The sequence below is a fragment of the Ovis canadensis genome, chromosome 9 (genome assembly GCF_042477335.2).
Source record: "Ovis canadensis isolate MfBH-ARS-UI-01 breed Bighorn chromosome 9, ARS-UI_OviCan_v2, whole genome shotgun sequence".
NCBI classification, from domain to species: Eukaryota; Metazoa; Chordata; class Mammalia; order Artiodactyla; family Bovidae; genus Ovis; species Ovis canadensis.
The window spans coordinates 26,148,223-26,168,445 of NC_091253.1; the positions used below are offsets into that span (position 1 = coordinate 26,148,223).

At 53.0% G+C, this 20,223-nt stretch overlaps 1 protein-coding gene across 1 annotated transcript in view; it reads left to right on the top strand.

The window, feature by feature from the left end:
* The window catches only part of AGO2 (argonaute RISC catalytic component 2), an 81,171-nt gene that overhangs the window by 30,415 nt on the left and 30,533 nt on the right, over positions 1-20,223 (top strand). The window contains exons 2-3 of the mRNA XM_069600875.1: positions 12,179-12,374; positions 20,080-20,200. Of these exons, the coding sequence (XP_069456976.1) occupies positions 12,179-12,374; positions 20,080-20,200 (317 nt within the window). The remainder of the gene's footprint in view (positions 1-12,178; positions 12,375-20,079; positions 20,201-20,223) is intronic.

The window sequence follows — 20,223 nt, forward strand, 5'->3', positions numbered from 1 at the left end:
CCCCAGGGCAGGCCTGCGGCGTGGGGATCCCCCGGTACCACATGCAGACCTCAGATGATTTAGCCTCTGTGGCTGGAGAAGGGGGATCCCGGCCTGAGTCAGCAGAGCGCTGAGCGGGAAACAGGCTTGCCCCGGGTGCTGCCAGCCATGTTCACAGATGGGCAGGACCAGCTTCCGAGAGGCTTTTTTTCTCATGTGCGGTTCTAGTACGGGTTCTGTATCTGGGCTGGAAAACCCAGACTGTGGCCTTAATCTTGTGTTTCAGATAACATGTGTGCAGGCAACTTTGGGGCCTGGGTGCCCTGGTTCCCACCCTGCCCTGGACAGTGGGTGTCCTTTGGCAGCTCCCCAGGCACTGCCCCCACCTGGGGTCCTGCCAGCCTCCTGGCTGCAGAGTGAGGCAGTGGTGGCCTGTCTTCCAGATGATGGAGCTGGGTGCTTGCTGCCTGCCGTGGGCAAGGGGCTCCACCTGCCTGTCTCCCTCTGTCCATCTGTAAAACACAGATGGGAATCTTAACGGGCCTGCTGCAAATCCTGAATTAGGGAAGTTTAGAATCAATGTGGACGTCTATCAGATGGGGGGTAACGGTCGCCTGCATCTTCTAATCAGTGTTTTCCCATGATAGACGTAACGCACTCATGTACAGAATACAGAGGCGTAAAGACCAAGCATGGTATGGCGACTAGGGAGTCATCACTGTTAGTGCTTTGCTTTAGGGTCCTTCCATAAGTTTTGCTTCTCATACCCCCGGGGGGTGTGTGTGTGTGGTGTGTGTGTATGTAAATAGAGGGCAAATGCAATTTACTACATCAGACGCTGTTTTGGAACTTTCTCCCACTTGGGCGTTGTTCCATGTAACAATTGTAGGTGAGTGGTAACAGGAAATTACTGTAGTGGTATTTTACATCATTGTCAATTTTATGATTTTGATTCTACGATAAATGCTCTTAGGTATAGACTTCCCTGGTGGCTCAGAGAGTAAAGTGTCTGCCTGCAATGCGGGAGACTGGGGTTCAATCCCTGGATTGGGAAGACCCCCTGGAGAAGGAAGTGGCAACCCGCTCCAGTACTCTTGTCTGGGAAATCCCATGGACAGAAGAGCCTTTGATGAGTGTTTTAGAATAAATACCTAGATGCTGAGTTACTAGATCAAAAGGCACATGATTTTAAAAGATTTCTGAGACAACCCTTCAAAATCACCTAGTTTGGATGACAGTGATTTTTTTCCAAGTGCTAATGAAAGCCAGATTGACAAAAAATTACTGCTTTGTTTGTTTTCGTGTTTCTTTGACTAAAGGCTGCATATATTTCCTATGCTTTTTGGCTGCTGGAGTTTTCTGTACACACTATCCACTCATAGATGCTGCCCATTTCCCAATAGTCTTTAATCCTTAGAAACTTAAACTCTGTATCCAGGTTTATGCTTTCCCTGGTGACTCAGTGGTAAAGAGGTTTGATCGCTGGGTCGGGAAGATCCCCAAGAGTCAGACACGACTTAGCCACTAAGCAACAATCCAGGTTTATATTTTTAGGTTTGTGAATTTATCATGTCTAAATTTTGTGAGTCTATCCAGTGATTCCCTCATAGCTCAGTCGGTAAAGAATCTGCCTGCAATGCAGGAGACCTGGGTTGGGAAGATCCCCTGGAGAAGGAAATGGCCACCTGCTCCAGTATTCTCGCCCGGAGAATCCCATGGACAGAGGAGCCTGGCAGGCTACAGTCCGTGGGGTCATAAGAGTCTGACACGACTTAGCAAATAAACTACCTACCTACCTATCTAGTGATTGGAGAAATCTAAAAAATTTCATGTAGTCAAGCTTGCCTCTTGTGACCTCTGCCTCCCATCCTATAATTATAAAAGGTTATTCAATTTTAATATATGTCTTTGGATGTTTTCGTTTCACTTAAAGATGTCTGTTTACAGTTGGTGCCCATTTGGAACTTATTGTTAATAACGTGTAGAAGCTCGCCTATGTTTTTTAACATCCGGGAAGCTGTTCTTGTCCTCCTGTCCACCTCGTGGACGTGCCACCTCCGCCCACCCTGCCCTGTCCTGGTGGCCTGCTTACAGCCTCTCTGTGCGTCCCCACCTACCCCCCTTCTCAGGAAGACCGCCCGAGAACAGGGCTGTCAGGGTGCTCGGGAGACGCTCGAGAAGGGCCACAAGCACTGTGCGTGGCCAGCTCACACGTCGTGTGGCTCACACACACCTGCGCTCTCGGGGCCCCGGGGCAGCACGTGGTGGCAGCAGCAAGACCCGTGTCTGAGTCCCGGCTTTGCCTTCCGGCACCCTCTGTCGCCTCGTTTCCCGTCTGTGCGCCGGGATTCTCTCGCCTCCGCCCACGAACACTGGAAGGGCCCCAGTGTGGCCGTGGCTCCCAGGTAACTTCGGGGGCTCCGCGTGATGACACGCATGTTGCAGAGAAGTCGTGTGTTCCTTTCAGTGCTGAGAGGTGTTCTCAACTAGGACAGAGTAGTCAGTGCGGAAGGGCAGGAAGCCGAGTTTTCTGAGCTTTCCCAGCTGCTTTTGAGGGACAGTTGATTAGGGGATGAGAAGGATTTAGATTCTTCAGAGAGAAAGACTTTCCCGAAGCATGAGAGGGGCCATGTGGACTCCTCCGTGGGGGGCTCAGCGGGACCACTTGGGGTCAGCATGCCGCCTGTGACCTGGAGGCGCCTGGTATCAGAGCAGATGGCTGTGAGGATGACGTGCCGCGCTGCTTGGTCATCCCTGGCCTGTGGAGGTGAGATGGGCAGGCTTCTGGCCGGAGATGGAGTGATAATCTTCACCCTCGTGAAGGCCTCGTGCTTTTGCTCCAAAACACTTGACATCGAGTTGTGCGTCCATAAAGGCGTCTCTACTAAGAGTTAGTGAGACACTAGTATATTCACCTTTTCATCTGATCATTCGTTTGTTCATTTATTCATTGAACAGTTACACCAAGCCAGACGTAGTCTCTGCCCTGGTGATGCCAACACTGGTGGGAGAGGCAGTTACCAGTCAGAGAGTCACGGAGTGAAGGTAAAATCAGAGCTAGTCAGTGCTGCAGAGAGGTGTGTGGGAGAAGGGCACAGATGAGCCAGTGTTCATGTTTTCGCGGGTTTTTATGTAAAGAGTGTCTCAATGTTCTGACAAGCGCTTGAAAGAGCCACTCGTCCACACTAGTGTCATAGCAGTGGTTTGGGGGAGCGTTTCCATGGGAGGTAATTTACATTTTACAGGTGCTTCTTTAACCCTTCCTTGTGTTTCTTAGGGTATTTCTAATGTTGCTGAGTAGTGACAGATGGTGAATCAGAGGGGACAGTTTTAACTTAAGAGGGAAAGTTTATTAAAATACTTATTATGAGGGGAAAAACGTTTTCTTCTTACCGATCACAGAGGTGGTTTTGGGGACCATTCGTCAAAGAAGACTGTTTCAGATACTGGTTGGAGTTTCAGGCTAAACCACAGGAGACCACCTAAAACCCACTGCCTCCAGCATTCTCTGAGTCTGCTGCAGACACAGAGGCGGCGTTCGGCGTGGGCACGAGGTGGCTGGGTGCTCGTCCTGTGGGCGCCCCGAGTGTCCGTCTGGCTCGCAGCCCGCGGGGCCTGCCCTCACCTGGGCGCACCTGCCCGTCACCAGCTCTCTGCTTAGGCCGCCTGCGGGGCCCTTTCTTTGGGCTTCACCAGGAACCAGGCCGAGACAGGCGGGGATTCCCCCTGGCAGAGGAGGAAGTGAAGGGCTTACAGGAACTGTGGCCGTGCGAGGCTGACACGTTTCCAGAGAACTGCCCTGTGCCCACGCTGGCTGCCTTTCTCGGGGGCTGTCACCACCCCTCTCTGCTCTGGAGAGGCCGCCCAGGGGGTTGCCAGGCTCTGCCCAGCTGACCTTTCTCCTCATCTGGGCAGATGCCGACCAGACCTGCCCGAGGGCGGGAGGAGGAAGTGGAGGTCCTCTGCGGGCGGCCAGGGTTGGGCGGGGGCAGGACCCGTGGGCCTGGGAGTGTCGGGGGGAGGCCTGATGGTCAGCCTCTCTACCACGTGGTGTCCATGGAGCCTCCTCCACCCCCCAGGCTGCTGCGGGCCATCTGCTCAGAACCCTGGTGGCACCAGACGCTCCTGGTTTCCATGCTGCTGGGGGTGATTCCTCCCTCCAGCGACCGGGGCCAGGTTCTCTGCACCCTGAGTGTCCCCCTTCCTTCGTGCCCCCCGGCCCAGGGGGCACGAGCTGCCTCTGAGTCTGGAGGCGTCTGGGCTGCAGCCTGGATCCCACCCTGCAGGGCGCCCGCTGGGTTTCTGTGCTCCCGGTGGGTGCGGGCGCCCGGGTCTGGGCCTGCAGTCCTGTAGATGGTGCATGTTTGACTTGCCCTCCAGCCGACAGTGTCCTGTCTGCGTTCTCAGAGCTTCGTCCCGAGGCCACTTCCACTCCCTCCACCGAGAAGGCTGGTGCGATGGTGTGACGTGGCTCAGTCAGCTCAGGCGGCTGCAGGAGACCGGCCCGTGTGGGCAGCAGGCGGATTGCCCAGTGGCAGCCGCATGCCCTGGTTTTAGGGGAGAGTGCTGGTCTGACAGCCTCTGCTTTCTGGCCCATGCCCTCGATGAGGCCCGGTGCGGGGGACACACAGACCCCAGCAGTGGTCCTGCCCGGCCATGCCTGATGAGGGACCCTACATGTCGCTCATCCCATGCGTCCGTGTCCTCCTCTCAGTGATGTCCAGAAGCACAGAGGAGCTGATGCCACGCCAGCTTGGCCCCAGGCACGGCATGGAAGGACTCAGTAGCTCTGAGCTGCTTTTATCACTTTCTCTTGCCCTCATAGTTTCTGGCTGTGATGCCAATATAATGAGTACAGAATTCTAAAAGGAAGGTAGAGGATACGTGCCTTTGAATACTAATGCTTACTTTGAGATTCTGGAAGAGCTTTACGATGGCTTCCTGGTGTTTGGGTGGCAGCTCTTTAATCTCAGCCCCACTAAGACACGGGTGCCGGTGGGCTGGGCTCGCGTCCTGGAGGAGGGCCCTGCCTTCCAGCCTCCCCACAAGGCTGGGACCCAAGTGCAGGGAGCACAGAACAGACAGTGAGTGCAGCCCGGAACCTCGGTCCCCTTGCCAGTAGCCCAAGCTGCTTAGTTTAAGAGCCAGGATGTCCATTTGTTTATTAACTCTGTAATTTAGACCTTTCTTAAGGAACATTTCAGTCACCCAGGAGTGAACAGTCAGGCAGATCTTTTTGCTTTTGAAGGTCAGCTAACTCATCATGAGACGGGGCAGCAGGAATGCCATGTGTGGGGGTGGGGTGGTGCAGGCAGCGCTGAGCCCCTTCTGGGAAGCCCTCGTGCCCGCTGCCTGGTTGGTACTTCCTGTTTCCAGCCCTTCCTGAGACCAGCCCCCAGACCCGTCTCGACGTCACGGCCCCAGCACTTGCCCAGAGCCCCTCGCAGTCCATGACTCAGAGCAGGGAGTGGGGAGGGAAGCTACTCTCTGTGACTCTAAGGTGACTCCTGGCTCCAAGTTCTGTGATTTATTTCAAGTCGTCTGTGGTCAGGGATGCTGTTCTCAGCCTGATGGTGTCGGCTGGCCCCTGTTTGTAGCAGCAGACACCCTGTGAAGGCTGGAGTGAGGCTGCTGCGGGCCGTCTTCTCCCCATCAGATTCCAGGTCCAGTGCCTGACCTAATGTAGTGTGCAGTTTTTGGAAAATTCCGTTCCATGGGCTTAGGTACATGGAAAACGGCAGACACGAAGAGCTTCTCTGAACGGTTGTGCTCGTCCCCCTGCTCACCGGGATGGCCTGATTCCACGCTTCTCACCAGGACACTTGCCTTGCTGTCGTGGCCCTGGGTGAGCTGCGGGCAGAGCCTCCAGGCCCTGGGGCACTGCTGCCAGGCCTTCTCAGAATGTCTGATTTCCAGTTCCCGACTCTGCCGTGTGGTGGGCGGCCTGTGTGATGCGCAGAAGCCTGGAGAGCCTGTTGTCATGGCAGCAGGTACGTCGTGAGCTCACATCACATCAGGGATGGGCGATCACGGGGCAGCCATGGAGACAGCGGCCCCGTTGGCCCGAAGGGCTGTTCCCGGTGGAGGCACGTCAGACCTGCCCACCCTCCACGCCGCCGCAGAAACCGCAGAGGCTTTGTGATGTTAGCAGCCACCAAAACATCCTCTTCTCTGCTTAGAGATGAGGCCACCCTGTCCCCTTGGAGCAGGTGCTTCCCCAGAGTCTGTGGTCATGAGCCCCTCTGTCAGTCTGGTGACGCGTGATGAGTCCCTTTCCAGAGTAACGGTTTTTTAAGGCAAGCAGCGCACATAGGATGGCAGAGGACACTGGTTGCATTGAATGGTTTATCAGAATGCCAGAAGGGTGACACCATAACACGCTACCACGCTTAATAACAAGTCCAGCAGCAGTTCGGTGCACACCCTGGCTTTGAAGTAGCACCTGTGACCGCTGCCATGTGACAGGCGAGCCCCGCGTTTCCTGCTCGTCTGGGCACACAGACCTCAGCAGGTGGCGGCTGTGATCGTGCCGCAAATGCTGCCCACGGGACCTCGGGCAGGCCGGACCGCGGCGCTCGGCTGCTCTCCCTAAAGGCTTGAGGCGGCGCGGCCTGGGGGCAGAGCGCCCGTGCTCTTCTGACAACAAGGCTGTGTCTGCGTCCCAGCTTGCCTGGGACAACAGGTGATCGAAGTGTTCTTTGTATTTTCTAACCTTCTGTAATAAGTGTGTGTTTCAATAATCGGAAGACTGCAGTACGGGAAGGATTCACCCAGTCCGCCCACGTCTGCTATCATGGGCAGAGAAACGCGGCGGCTCCTTGGATGGAAACGATGCCGCACAGGGGCGTCCTGTGCGCTCATCAGGAAAGGACCCCGCCGCCAGTCATCTGAGCGTTTGCAAGGAGGCGGACTTCCTTCTCCCAGATCGGGGCAGGGGCGGATCTTAGCTGACTGTGAGGTTGCCCGGCTGTGCCCCCGCAGGCTCTCCCTGGGCGGTGGGAAGAGCTCTGCTGCAGCCCGTGCTGGTCCATGAAGTCAGTGGGCTCTGGGCACCTCTGTGGGCCCGTGACCTTGGCCCCCAGCTCCGGGTTGGAGAGGCCAGCAGTGACAGCATGGCTTGCTGTCCACGTGCCTGCGTCCCTCACTTTGGGTGGGGATTGGGACCAGTGAAGCACTCCTGAGGGCTGGGTCCCTCGCCCTGCTCTTGGACCCTCCTCTAAACTCGGCGACAGCCCAGACCCTGGGGGCGGGTTTCTGTGGGAGGACCAGCGTGGTGACAGGCTCGCTCCCGCGGGATCTGGGGAGAGCTCTCTGGTTTCTATGACCCGGTTACTCACACAGGAAGTCGATTACTCATTCACTACACGTTTCCCTTTCACTGATTGAGCTGTGGCTCTAAAAATGGAGGCCTGACACACACGCGCTGGACCGTCAGCGGCCTTGCAGCGCACTCCGGGTGCCCGCTTTGTCCCTGATGCTTACCCCTGCCCACCGCACCCTGGTCAGGAGCGGACGCTGGGGGCTGAGTCACCCACGTGGCAGGGCTATGTTGGCAGCTTGCCCGCTGTGACAGCTGGTGCTTCTGGACGAGAACAGAGGACTCGCCCTCCTGACCCCAAACGTAGCCTATGTGGAGGCGAGCAGATCATTGCAGACCAAACTGTCCGACTGGTTGCGGATGGGAGATGTGCTGTGTGCGTGTCCTGGGGTCAGCGAGGGGCGTGGCCTGGGGTGTCTGCTGGCAGCTTCGCAGGGGGGTCAGACATGCATTTCTCCGTGAAGAGAGGAGGTGTGAGAGAGGCTGGGAGCCGGGACTTGCGTGCCCGGCTTGTGTGCACGGCAGGGCCTTCTTAGGTGGAGATTTGCAGCGGAATGCCCTCTTGGGTGGCCGGAGCCCCGGCCACCTGGCCTAACGCCAGCTCGGTGACATCTCCTCCGGGAAGTCTCCCCAGATGCCTGCTCCTCTCGGGCTGTTCCTTGGGCTTCCGTTTATTTGGCTGTTTGGTGGCGGCTGCTTCCAGAGCCCGGGCAAGGTCGACCAGGGAGCTTGTGCTCCGGGGGGCTGGGGGCCGTGTCGTCTCCTCATCCTTTCTCTCTGGTCGCAGCCCCCGTTCCTGCTGTGGCCGTGGAGCGCAGACGTCCGCAGAGCTCACCTGGGTGAGGCTGCGCTGGCTTCTCAGCTCCCCGGGTCAGACGCTGCCCGTGCCCGTGCGTCCCTCCTTCGGGGGGGACATCTGGCACCCCCTCCACCTCCTGAGCATTGCTGGTGGATCCTCCTGCCTGTTTGGCGGTTTATACGCGGGACTCTCTGCGCCCCAGAAAAATAGACCCGTGGTGTCCTCAAGGGCCGAGGCCGTGGTGCTTTCACATCCCTCGGTGCGAGGGTTTCCTTCCCGAAGGTACAAACACGGGTTCGCACCTGTTTCCTCCGCTCACAGGGCTTCACCCTGGGAGTTTATATGCCACATGCCTCCTCACGAACTGTCCGTGTTCTCGTTACTGAAGGCTCGGGGTGGGGGAGAAACGCCTGTGTATTTTATGTGTTTGTGCCACTGCATTGCCCCATTGCTTTTATTAATACAGGTTAGCAACGCAAACTGGCAAACAGTTCTCCTTGCTTCACAGCTTCTTGCCTCCAGGTGGTGGGTGTTGGGGCTGTAGGAGCGCTAGCCTCAGCCTGAGAGGGGCCCCAGGCCAGCCCCACGCCCGTGACTGAGCTGTGGGGTGAGGCGGGGGGCATCCTGGGCGTGCGTGATGTGGGCACATCGGCTGTGTCACTCTCCGGGCCTCAGATGGCTTCAGGGTTCCGAGGCGACCCCTTTGCCACGCAGCTGAGAGGCAAAGTCAGGAACCGTGGATCTGCAGGGACCTACTGTGGAGCACAGGGGACTGTGCTCAGTGCTATATAGTGACCTGTGGGGAAGGACTCTGTAAAAGGGTGTGTGTGTGTGTGTTTATATGGGCTTATATGGACTTCCCTGATGGCTCAGGTGGTAAAGAATCTGCCTGCAATGCGGGAGACCTGGGCTTGATCCCTGGGTTGGGAAGATCCCTGAAGGAGGGCATTGCAGCCCATTCCAGTATTCTTTTTTTTTAAATCATAGGTGTCTGTTTAGTTTTATTTATCTGTGATTGTGCTGGGTCTTTACTGCTGTGTGGGCTTTCTCTAGTTGCAGCCAGTGGGGACTGCTCTCCACTGCAGCGCTCAGGCTTCTCCTTGTGGTGGCCTCTCTGGTCGTGGAGCGCAGGCTCTGGGCGGGCGGGCTCAGTGGCTGCAGCGCGGGCTTCGTTGCTCCGTGGCCTATGGACTCTTCCCTGGCCAGGGATCAACCCTGTGTCGTCAGCACTGGCCGGTGGAAACCCATCCACTGTGCCATCAGGGGAGTCCCCACTCCAGGGTTCTTGCCTGGAGAATGCCCATGGACAGAGGAGCCTGGTGGGCTACAGTCCATGGGGTCGCAAAGAATTGGACAGGACTGAGCGACTAAGTGTATGTACATGTGTGTGTGTGTGTGTGTGTGTGTGTATAAAGGACTGAATCGCTGCACTGTGTACCTGAAACTTACATGACCTTGTAAATCAACTATACTTCAATTAAAAATAATTTTTCTAATTAAAAAAAACTGAGAGCGATTCGTACGCTGGGACTCCCTCCCTGTGGGTTGTGCTCTGGTTCCTGAAGTGCCCCGGGGCCAGATTTCTGTGGCTCTGTGGCTGGACCTTTCCTGGGACACAGAGGTTTGACCTTGACTCCACACTCACAAGGTTCCTCTCACTGGATACAAGTCCACCTGAGAACAGGGGTCTCGCGCCCATGGGCACTCAGTGTGGAGGCCAGAGAGTCTGTATTTGTCCCCAGGGAGCAAGTGGGGGCCACTCCTCGGCATGGTGGGGACCCTCAGTGCGAGGGTCCTGGGGCCTGCTGACTGGAGAAGTAGGCGCAGTGATTCGCCGGGTGGCCCGCACGCAGACCTGCTCCCAGGAGGTGGCACGCAGGCCCTGTTCACCCTGCGCCCTCCGTCTCTGGGCCCTGGCATGCGGCAGCACGTGGGGCACACAGGCAGCCTGTTGCAGGGATGGGCTGTTGTGAAAGGCTGTGAGTGTGTCATCTGTGAAGTCACACTAGCCCAGTGCAGAGACCGGAAGGTCTCCAGGTGGTTTGACTCAGAGAGATTTAATAACCCTTAGAGCATGTTTGTTTCCTCATAGAAAGAAACCCAACTAGAAAACAAGTAATTCAAGGACTCTCTGAATTTTTTTTTTTTAATGTCAGAAATACAGTAAGAACCACTTCTGTTATTTTTTGTAGAGTGCTTTTGTTTCCTGTGAATGTCAACTGGGACTGAAGTACATGGAATTTTTTTCCTTTTTTTATGAGGACTTTTTTGAAGCAAAGATATTTGAGCAAAAATTAAAGGTATTCTGTTATTGGAAATTTTTTTCATTGGTTTTTTCCCCCCCTAAAACCACAGCTTGAATTTTATTAATGGACTTACTGAAAATTTGAGTTGAGATAAAGTTTCTTTTATTTATTTAAATTATTAACTGTCTGTGGCGAGTGGGAGCACTCCTAGAGTAAATTAATGGATTTAAGAGTCATGGAGGAGGGACACCACCATGAAAATCTTGGTTCCTTTAACGACCCTCTGGCCTGGTCTCCTCTGCTAATAATTCACATTGCTCCATCTTTAATCTCTCATCTGTAAAGAAAGAACCAAAATATACATAGCAAGTATGGTAACCAGAGAGGTTTATAATGTTTTTTTTTTTAAATTTTGGTGTATATGCTGCGTTTTAAAGTCATGAGCTGGCTTACTGTTGAGATGCCCCCTTTGTGGGGAGGTGATTTTGGTCTGTGGTAGAGAAGGGGGTGATGAGCCTTGGCTTCCAGGCTGAGAGACGGCAGGCGTAGTCGTGTGCTGTGTTGACCCAAGCATAGCTGTCGGAAGCCCCTGGGAAAGGGGCGTCATGGAGGAAGTGGTCTGTGGGACGTGGCATCACGGTGTCTGCATGAGTGTTGGTGTTGGGGAGGCTTGGCTTTGTTGACTCTTAGTGTTGCGAACCCCCTCCTGCGTGACTTTGGTGGTCCATCACAGAGGACGCTGGCGAGCCTTTTCCACCTGAGTTGGGCCTCCCCTGGTGTGAGTGCGGGGGGTGGATCCGGTGTGTCTGGGCTCCTGTGCGTCAGACGCTCTCAGACCAGATCCTCAAGCTGCTCGTGGTCCGACTGGGGAGGCCGAGGGCCCAGGACGTTGACAGCACGCGCAGCAGACTTGTCCTGGAAGTGGAGCTTGGTGAGCTGGACTCCCGGGCGCTGTGGCACTGAGTGAACTGCTCAGGGCTCGTGGGCAGAGCTGGTGTGTGCAGGGCTCGGAGGTGTGAGCTGGCTCTTGGGGGCGGGGCGGGGGTCTCTTTGCGGCAGGAGATGAGGCCGAGGCATGAGTGCCTCAGTGTTGGGGCTGCGTGCTGGGGGCCGAAGAAGCGTTTGCACAGGGTGAGGGGGCCGCCTGGATGACATGTCCACACCAGGATGACACGGGAACCCAAGCTGGGGCAGAGAGAGTGAAGTTGCTCAGTTGTGTCCGACTCTGCAACCCCACGGGCTATAGCCTACCAGGTTCCTCCGTCCATGGAATTCTCCAGGCAAGAATACTGGAGTGGGTTGCCGTTTCCTTCTCCAGGAGATCTTCCCAACCCAGGGATTGAACCCGGGTCTCTCCTGCATTGTAGGCAGACACTTTACCGTCTGAGCCGAGGTGGATAGGAAAGGAGGCATTCAAGGGAAAAGCAGATGAAATTGGTGAGCACTGTTGAGCAGTCGGCCGTGGAAAGTGTGTGGGAAGGGTCTTGACGGTGGAGCAGGCCGCAGCTCACTCCCTGATGGAGGCACAGGCCTGGGGAGGGTCTGAACTGCGAGGAGCCTGTCGTCCTAAGAAGTGAGGAGAGCTGAGCGCGGCCTGCGGGAGGAAGGCGCGGTTCCGTGTCGAGGCCGCCAGGGACAAGGAGCAGCGTGGCTCAGGGGGGCCTCGAGCCTGGTGCTTGGGGGGCTCTGACCAAGCAGACGCGGGGGAGAGTGGGGAGAGCTGCAGGAGGAGGCGGCGCAGTGGAGAGGGCGGGTGGGCGGGCCCGCGGGCCAGTCCTGGGCGGGAGGCGGCGGGCAGCTGGGCCCTGGGTCACGGGCGTCCTCTTTGTGTTCCAGCGCTCGCGCCTCCTGCTCCGCCACCGCCACCCATCCAAGGATATGCCTTCAAGCCTCCACCCAGACCCGACTTCGGGACCTCCGGGAGAACAATCAAGTTACAGGCCAACTTCTTTGAAATGGACATTCCAAAAATTGACATCTATCACTATGAGTTGGATATCAAGCCAGAGAAATGCCCGAGGAGAGTTAACAGGTATTCTGTTTTGTCTGTCTTTTAAGACGAATCCACCCTTCAGTTCTCAGCAGATCCCTTGGGTCCTCTTTCCCGCAGGGAAGCTTCCATTGTGTTCTTTGCTTTTTAACGTGCTTGTGTTGAGATACAGTGAGAGCACACTGTCAGTGCGCAGCTCAGTGAGGGTTCACCCCAGAAAGCTGCCCCGTGCCCCAGCCCTCCCAGCCCCCGGCCCGCGAGAGAGCCACCTTCACCTTGCTTCCCTGACTCAGCGGGCTGTGAGCCTGACCTGCGGCTCTGTGCGCGCTGAGGCCTTCTTGCTCTTGCTGCAGAGGAACGCGTAGTGAAGTGATCATCTCATCACTCACTGGCTCGCCCTTCCATTCGGTGCCCTGGCGCTCTGCGGTGGTGAATGAAGCTCCTGGGAACATGCTCGTTCACGTCTTTCTTGTCTTTCTTGTGGACGTGCTTTCGCTTCTCTTGGATGAATACCTGGGGTGGAGTAGGTGGGTCAGAGGGTAGTGCAGCTTTCGCTGCGTGGGACGCGATTGCACCACCTCCCGCTCCCGGCAGCCGTGAGGCTCTGCTGCCCCGCCTGCCGCCGTCAGCGCTCAGCTCAGTTAGTCCCTGTGATTGTTGCTATTTCAGTGAGGGTGTAATGGTTTCTTCAGTTCAGTTTGGTTGCTCAGTCGTGTCCGACTCTTTGCGACCCCACGGACTGCAGCACGCCAGGCCTCCTTGTCCATCACCGACTTATTGTGGTTTAACTTCCATTTCTTGATAACCAATGAACTGAACACCTTTTCATGTGTTACTTTTTAGTAAAATATCTGTTGAGGTCTTACCCCTTTTTTATGGGTTGTGTTTGTCTTGTTACTGATTTGTAGGGCTTTTAACTAGTGTATTCTAGGTTTGAGTCTATACTGGAAATATTTTCACCCAGGCTGAGGCTTATTTTCCTTTCCACTTTTCGTTTCGGTTTCTTTTGTTCAGTTGCTAAGTCGTGTCCAACCCTTTGCAATCCCATGAACTGCAGCACATCAGGCTCCCCTGTCCTTCACTGTCTCTTAAGAGTTTGCTCACACTCATGTCCATTGAGTCGGTGATGCCATCCAACCATCTCATCCTCTGCTGCTCCCTTCTCCTCCTGCCCTCAATCTTTCCCGGCATCAGGGTCTTTTCCAATGAGTTAGCTCTTCTCATCGGGTGGCCAGAGTATCAGAGCTTCAGCATCGGTCCTTCCAGTAAATATTCAGGGTTGATTTTCCTTAAGGATTCACTGGTTTGGTCTCCTTGCAGTCCAAGGGACTCTCAAGAGTCTTCTACAGAAACAATTTGAGAGCATCAGTTCTTTGGCACTCCGCCTTCTTTATTGTCCAACTCCCACATTCATACATGACTATTGGAAAAATCATTTCTTTGACTGTACTAATCGTTGTCAGCAAAGTGATGTCTCTGCTTTTTAATACACTGTCTAGGTTTGTTATAGCTTTCCTTCCGAGGAGCAAGCCTCTTAACTTCATGGCTGCTGTCACCATCCGCAGCGATTTTTGAAGCCCGAGAAAATAAAGTCTGTCACTGCTTCCACTTTCTCACCCATCTGATTTGCCATGAAAGGAGGGTACCAGATGCCATGATCTTAAGTTGAGTTTTAAGCCAGCTTTTTCACTCTCCTCTTTCATCCTCAAGAGGCTCTTTAGTTCCTCTTCACTTTCTGCCATTAAAGTGGTATCATCTGCATATCTAAGGCTGTTGGTATTTCTCTCAGCAGTGTTGATGCCAGCTTGTGATTCATCTTTTCCAGCATTTCACATAATGTACTCTGCATATAAGTTAAACAGTGGCAGTATACAGGCAGTATACAGTCTTGTCATACTCCTTTCCCAGCTGGTTCCCATTTTGAACCAGTTCCACATAAGTTCTAATTGTTACTTTTTGACTTGCATACACATCTCTCAGGAAACAAATAAGGTGGTCCGGTATTCCCATCTCTTTAAAAATTTTCCACAGTTTGTTGTGATCCACACAGCCAGAGGCTTTAGAGTGGTCAATGAAGCAGAAGCAGACGTGAGAGATGCATAGTAAACAGGATTCAAACCTGCCCTGGGAGACCCCCAAGGATTTCCAGCCCGTTTATCCTTGTGCAGACCTGCCAGCTATGAATCCTCCCAGCATTTTTTAAAATCTGAAAATATGGTTACTTTCTGCTCATTTTTAAAAGATTTTTGCTGGATGTAGAATTTTAAACTGGCAGTTCCCCCCAGTACCTTAAATTACATGTTATTACATTGACTTTGGGGCTTCCCCGGTGGCTCAGATGGTAAAGAATCTGCCTGCAGTGCAGGAAACCTGAGTCTGATCCCTGGGTGGGGAAGATCCCCTGGAGGAGGGCATGGCAACCCACTCCAGTACCCTTGCCTGGAGAAGCCCCATGGACAGAGGAGCCTGGTGGGCTACAGTCCATGGGGTCTCAAAGAGTCGAACACGACTGAGGGACTAAGCATTGTCTTTTAATCCTCATTGTTTCTGATGAAACCTCGGGGATTTGTTTCGTTCTGTTTGTTTAATTATAGTTCCCCAGTATGTATCTGCCTTCTTCCTCCAAATACTTTCTATTTAATTTTGCTTTTCAGCAGTTTGACTGTGATGTATGTAGATGGAGTTTTCTTTGTATTTTTCCTTCTTGGGATCCTTTAGTTGTTTAGATTTGTATGTTTGTGTCTTTCATGTTATTTGGGTGAAATACTGGCCATCATTTCTTTAACTATGTTTCCTGTTCAGTTTCCTCTTCTCCTACTAGGATTGCAATTCTGTATGTGTTAGACCATGTGATACTGTCTTGTGACTGTAATTTAAAAAAAGAGTTCCCCTTCTTTTCTCGGATTGGGTCGCCTTCACCGGCCTCTCTTTAACGTGACTTTATTCCTCCCGTCCTCTCTTTTGGTAATGTCTAGTCTTCGGTGGTAAACATGCGGTAAATTTTTTTTCATTTATATACTGTACTTTTTGGTCCTGGGATTCCCACTCGGTTCTTTTTCATAGTTTACATTCTCTGCCGTTTCTCGTCTGTTCACTCATCTTTTTTCTTGATGACTTTGAATGTATTTATAGTAATAGCATATTTATTATAGTAGCTCATGTCTGCTAATTACAACATGTGGGTCATCTCAGGGTTTGTTTCTATTGGCAGGTTTTCCCTTAGATTACACGTCACCTTTCTTTGCTTCCTCACTTGGATCGAGGGTTCTTTGTTCGCTGAACATCATGTATTTGCTCTTTTCTCTGGTATCCAGCCACACAGATTCCCAGCTCTTTTGTTCCTGTCTCCTCAGGACGAGACTGCTGCTCGCTAATGCTCCTATCTTGTGTGTTGTGGTTTAGAAATTACTCCCAGCAGAGCAGATGTGTGTTCCTTCCCCAGTGATCACAGCCCTAAACCTCCTGATCTCCGGGGCCATAAATGGTTCTCACGTTGTCACTAGTTTTGTAGGATGGGAGGATACATCTTCCTACTTCGTTATGGTCAGAAACAGAATTCTGAGTCGCAGTTTGAGAAGTCAGATCGGCTCCCTGGTTTGTGCTGGTACCCTGTAAAGTACTCTTGGCTGTAGATTTTTTTCCCAGTGAGTCTTTGTAAGAGGAAGAGTGCTTGGGGCTTGTTTTCCCTTATCTGTAAAACTAAGCAGTTGGATGCACTCAGTGTGGCCGGTACACATTGGTTCAGACTTTTTAGAAAGTGACTTGGAGAAAAAAAAAAGTGACTTGGTGTACATGTTAAAATAAAAATAGTACACACTCTTTGACCCACCAATTCTATTTCTGCATATTTATCCCCAAAAGACATGTCTCCAAAGAAACAATACTTGACAGTTATATGAGGTCCTTTAAATATGTGCTTACTAAAAAATGTGTGTGTAAACCAGAATTTTGGGCACAACTGGTTCAGACAGCTTTGTTTACTAAAGGTCTTCTGGGATCTTGAATGTGTCTTACATGCTTTGAGACGCTCCATGGACGGGCTTGTCTGATTTTGAGTCTCCTTGGGACAGAATTCCTGTGAGAATCTGTGATTTGGATATACTCGTAGAACCAAAACGAAGGCGTGGAAAAGCACGTTTCCTGAGCTTTGGATTGGCGTGGCAGCAGTGGGCCCTTATTATCCCATCAACCACAGTGTACAGGAAGCTTTCTTTTATGAAAATAGGCATGACTAAGGTTTTGTCATCTGGCAGCAGAAGAAGGCTGGTGGTGATTAAAATGGGATGTTTTTACCTGACTGTACTCCCACAGGCCTGTTGCCATTATGACTGCAAGGTTCTGGAGTTGCCCCGTGTCTAGCAATCGCCTTGAGTCAAGCAGGAAGTAGCCCAGATGAGTCTTGAGCTGCATTTTGCGGCCAGGCCAGCCCAGGCCCTGCTCGTGTGCCGTGCGGCTCCCCTGGGTTTAGAGCCCACCCGAAAGTCGCTGCCTGCTTCCATGTACATGCCTTCCGCATTCATTTTGCTGGTAATTCTGATGGACCTTGGCTCAGGTTCAATCTCAAAATTGTAATCAATCCTAAGAGCTTGGAAAAATGTCAGAAGTAAAGTTTCTGTGTTAGAAGAACGCATGACTCGCTAGCACCTTGACATAGTCCCTCTCTCCAGCCATGCTACTGCTGTGGAACCTGCCCTGTGCCAGTGGGCTACGGTGGGCCGAGGGAGATGCGGTTCACGTTCCCAGTGGGCAGGAGGCGGGAGCCCGGAGTGGGAGCGAGTCAGACGCAGGAGGTCCCCCAGACTGGCGCCGTTCAGGGAGTCCTCAGAATCCCGTGTGCTTCCACGCTGCAGTCTGTGTTAAAGCACGTGTCAGTTCTGAGTGCCTGAGGCTTCGTGCAGCCCTCTGAGAAAAACGCCGTCTACACACGTTCACACTGTGAACACCTGCCCAGTGCGCCCTCGTCCCTGGCAGCACAGCCCGTCCCCGTCCTGAGCGGTGCTGTGGGAGGGGTTCAGTATAAGGCAGGGCCCCTCAGGAGGCTTCCAGTGCCACTGTGGCCGCAGCTGGGCACCCGCAACAGCCCGTGCCCAGGGCCGGGCCAGGCCGTGCAGGCCTTTCCGCCAGCACTGGAAACCTCGTCAGGCCAGAATTAGCACTTCCCGTGCTCAGATGCACAGGGTGGGCTGCTTGACGGAAGAAGGTGTGCTCCTGGTCTCTGACTGTCCTTTCCCTCGTACTCCTCTTGAGCTCGGTCAAGTGGCTCCTGAAGAACACGGAGTAGGAGCTGTCTGTGCCGGGGGAGCGGGGGCGGTGCAGCCTGGCTGTGCGGTTTGCAGCCTGCTGCTCATGGGAGGAAATGTACACCCGTACAGACTTCTCAGAAGGTGGCTTAGTACACCATATATCCTTGACTCACCAATTCTGCTTCTAAGTATTGATCCCAAAGAGATGTGTACAAGCACATCTAATATTGTCATGGCAAAAAGAGAGGGAAAAGAAATCGTTTCAAATCACCCACTGGGGATGGTTAAATAAACACACCGTGGAACACTGAAACCATGGACGGCAGTGAAGTGGAGCTTCACGGTGTGAGCACCACACCTGGAAATACAGGCAACCATATGGTTTGTCAGTATCACGTTATAGTACCTGGTACAGTGACATTTCTCTCTCTAGACTTGGTGGCACTTTCTGTATATAATGACAAGGGAAGGTCTTAAACACAATCCTGGGAAAACAGCAAGCTCCAGAACCATGTGTTTGATGTCATGTGTTTAAAAAAGCAATACGTTGTTTGTTTTCTTTTTTTAATGTACCTCTGTATTTATAGAAAATGCATAGCTTTGAAGATAAAAAGGTTGCTTCTGGGAAGAGAACTGAAGTAGAGGTGGTCTAGGCAGACTTAGGGCATTATCCGTATTTGAAATTCACAGTGAGAAGGTGTTACTGCAGAAATCTGTGAAATTAGAAATTAACCAAAGAATACATCAAAAATGTCTGGTGACATATGCTTTTATAACTGGAAGCTTGTGCAGCTCTCCGTCTCCCTCGCCTGTGTCCCTCGTCAGCCCTTGGAGTCACAGGTGTGTCTGCTGTCTCTGCTCTCTGTCTGTCTCGTTAGGTCGGTTCACCTGCGCTCTGTCCTGTCTCTCCTGCTCCTGCTCTCATAAGTGAAATGTCTGCCTCTGTGGGTCGTTTTCTGGGTCCTCGAGTCTGTCCTGAGTTCAGCTTGTCTGTCCCTCCCTGCCTTTATCCTTTGTTATTTCCAAATACACTTTGCAGTTTATTAAATCTTGTCAGATAAAAATTAACCCCTCTGGGTTTTTATTGGGATTGAGAGAGTGAATTTGTTTGGGAAATTGAATATTCCTATCCATGAATATGGTTTGTCGGTTGGTAGTTTTTTTTTTTAAACATCTCACAGTGTTTTCAGCGCCCCAATAAAAGAATCATGTATGCCCCTTGGAACTAGCTGTCCCCTGCCCCTCATCCCCTGCACACTTGACTGTGGTGAAGTCCGCTCTTCACTGTAATAGACTTCACTGGTCCCTTTAGGGAGGACCACAGTGGTTTGGCTGATTACTCCAATCCTGGGAGAGAGAGGAGCCATGAAGGGTGGGGCTTTCTCTTATTTTGTTCTGCATCTGTGTTTATAAGTGAGGTTGTCCCATAATTACCTCATCGTGTTTAAGAGAAAAGTTGGGGCGTGTGCCCTCTTAATTCTGTTCACAATAAACTTGAATTCGGTTGGGTGATTTGTTCTTTGAATGTGGGTGGAATGTCCCAATAGAGCCATCTGGACCTTGAGTTGATGGTGAAGACCCATCAAGACCCCAGTCTTGACCAAGAAGATGGGGTCCTCGAAGCTTGGGGAGCAGTGGTCTGGAGACAGTGTGGAGGAAGGAGCCGCCTTGTCGTGGGTGGCCCAGGGTAGTGTGTGGAGCAGCAGGTGAGATTGCACCCCGGCTGCTGGTCGGGGCGGCGGGGATGGGGTCAGAGTGGCACCAGCTGTCCTGGAGGCTTCATACCTTCTGGGCCAGGCTCTCTTGCTGGGTATTAGAAGCTTGGTGCGTTCCTCGTGAAGCCAGTGAAACAGAGGCAGAGGCTTAGAGCAAAGCTGAGCTCCGGCGCGCCTCCCCATCCTCTGCCCTTGACAGAGTCAGGTGGGCGTGCAGTGCTGCTGTGCCGGGTGTGCGGAGAGGCTGGTGGGTGGACAGGCAGGCAGAGCAGAGCAAGGTGGGCTCACAGCCCGTTCGGTCCTCGAGCCCCACAGCAGAACAGCTGCTTCGTGCCCACTGGGTTCTTGCTGCCCGAGGAGAGCCCCAGAATCTCTGTCGCTTACAACAGCAAACCTCCATGTCAGGTTCAGGGTCTTTGTTCCAGAGCCCAGACTGAAAAGGCAGCAGCACCCAGCGCGTGTTCTGCCGCGGGTCACAGAAGTGCGAGGCCAGCCCACGCCGGCCACCGGTGTCTGTGGGCCGGGGTGCTCCCTCACGGGGCAGGGCCCTCAGCCTGCACAGTGAGGTCGTGGAAGGGGTTCTCCTGTGTTTGAGCCTTGGGGTGAGTGAGTGTAAACCACCCAAGGGTCTAGTTTGGTTTCTGGTAGAAGGAAGTTGAAAGTCAGGTTATTAAAATGAGTCACAGAGCTTATCAAAATTGCTTAAAAACCAGTGTCAAAAGAATGTCATCCTTATATGCCCTTTCCCTGGTTTTATTGATGTTTTGCTCAAATTCTGTCTTGTTTCAGGGAAATAGTGGAACATATGGTTCAGCACTTTAAAACACAGATCTTTGGGGATCGGAAACCAGTGTTTGACGGAAGGAAGAATCTCTACACAGCGATGCCCCTTCCGATCGGGAGGGATAAGGTGAGCTCACGGAGGCGGGTTGG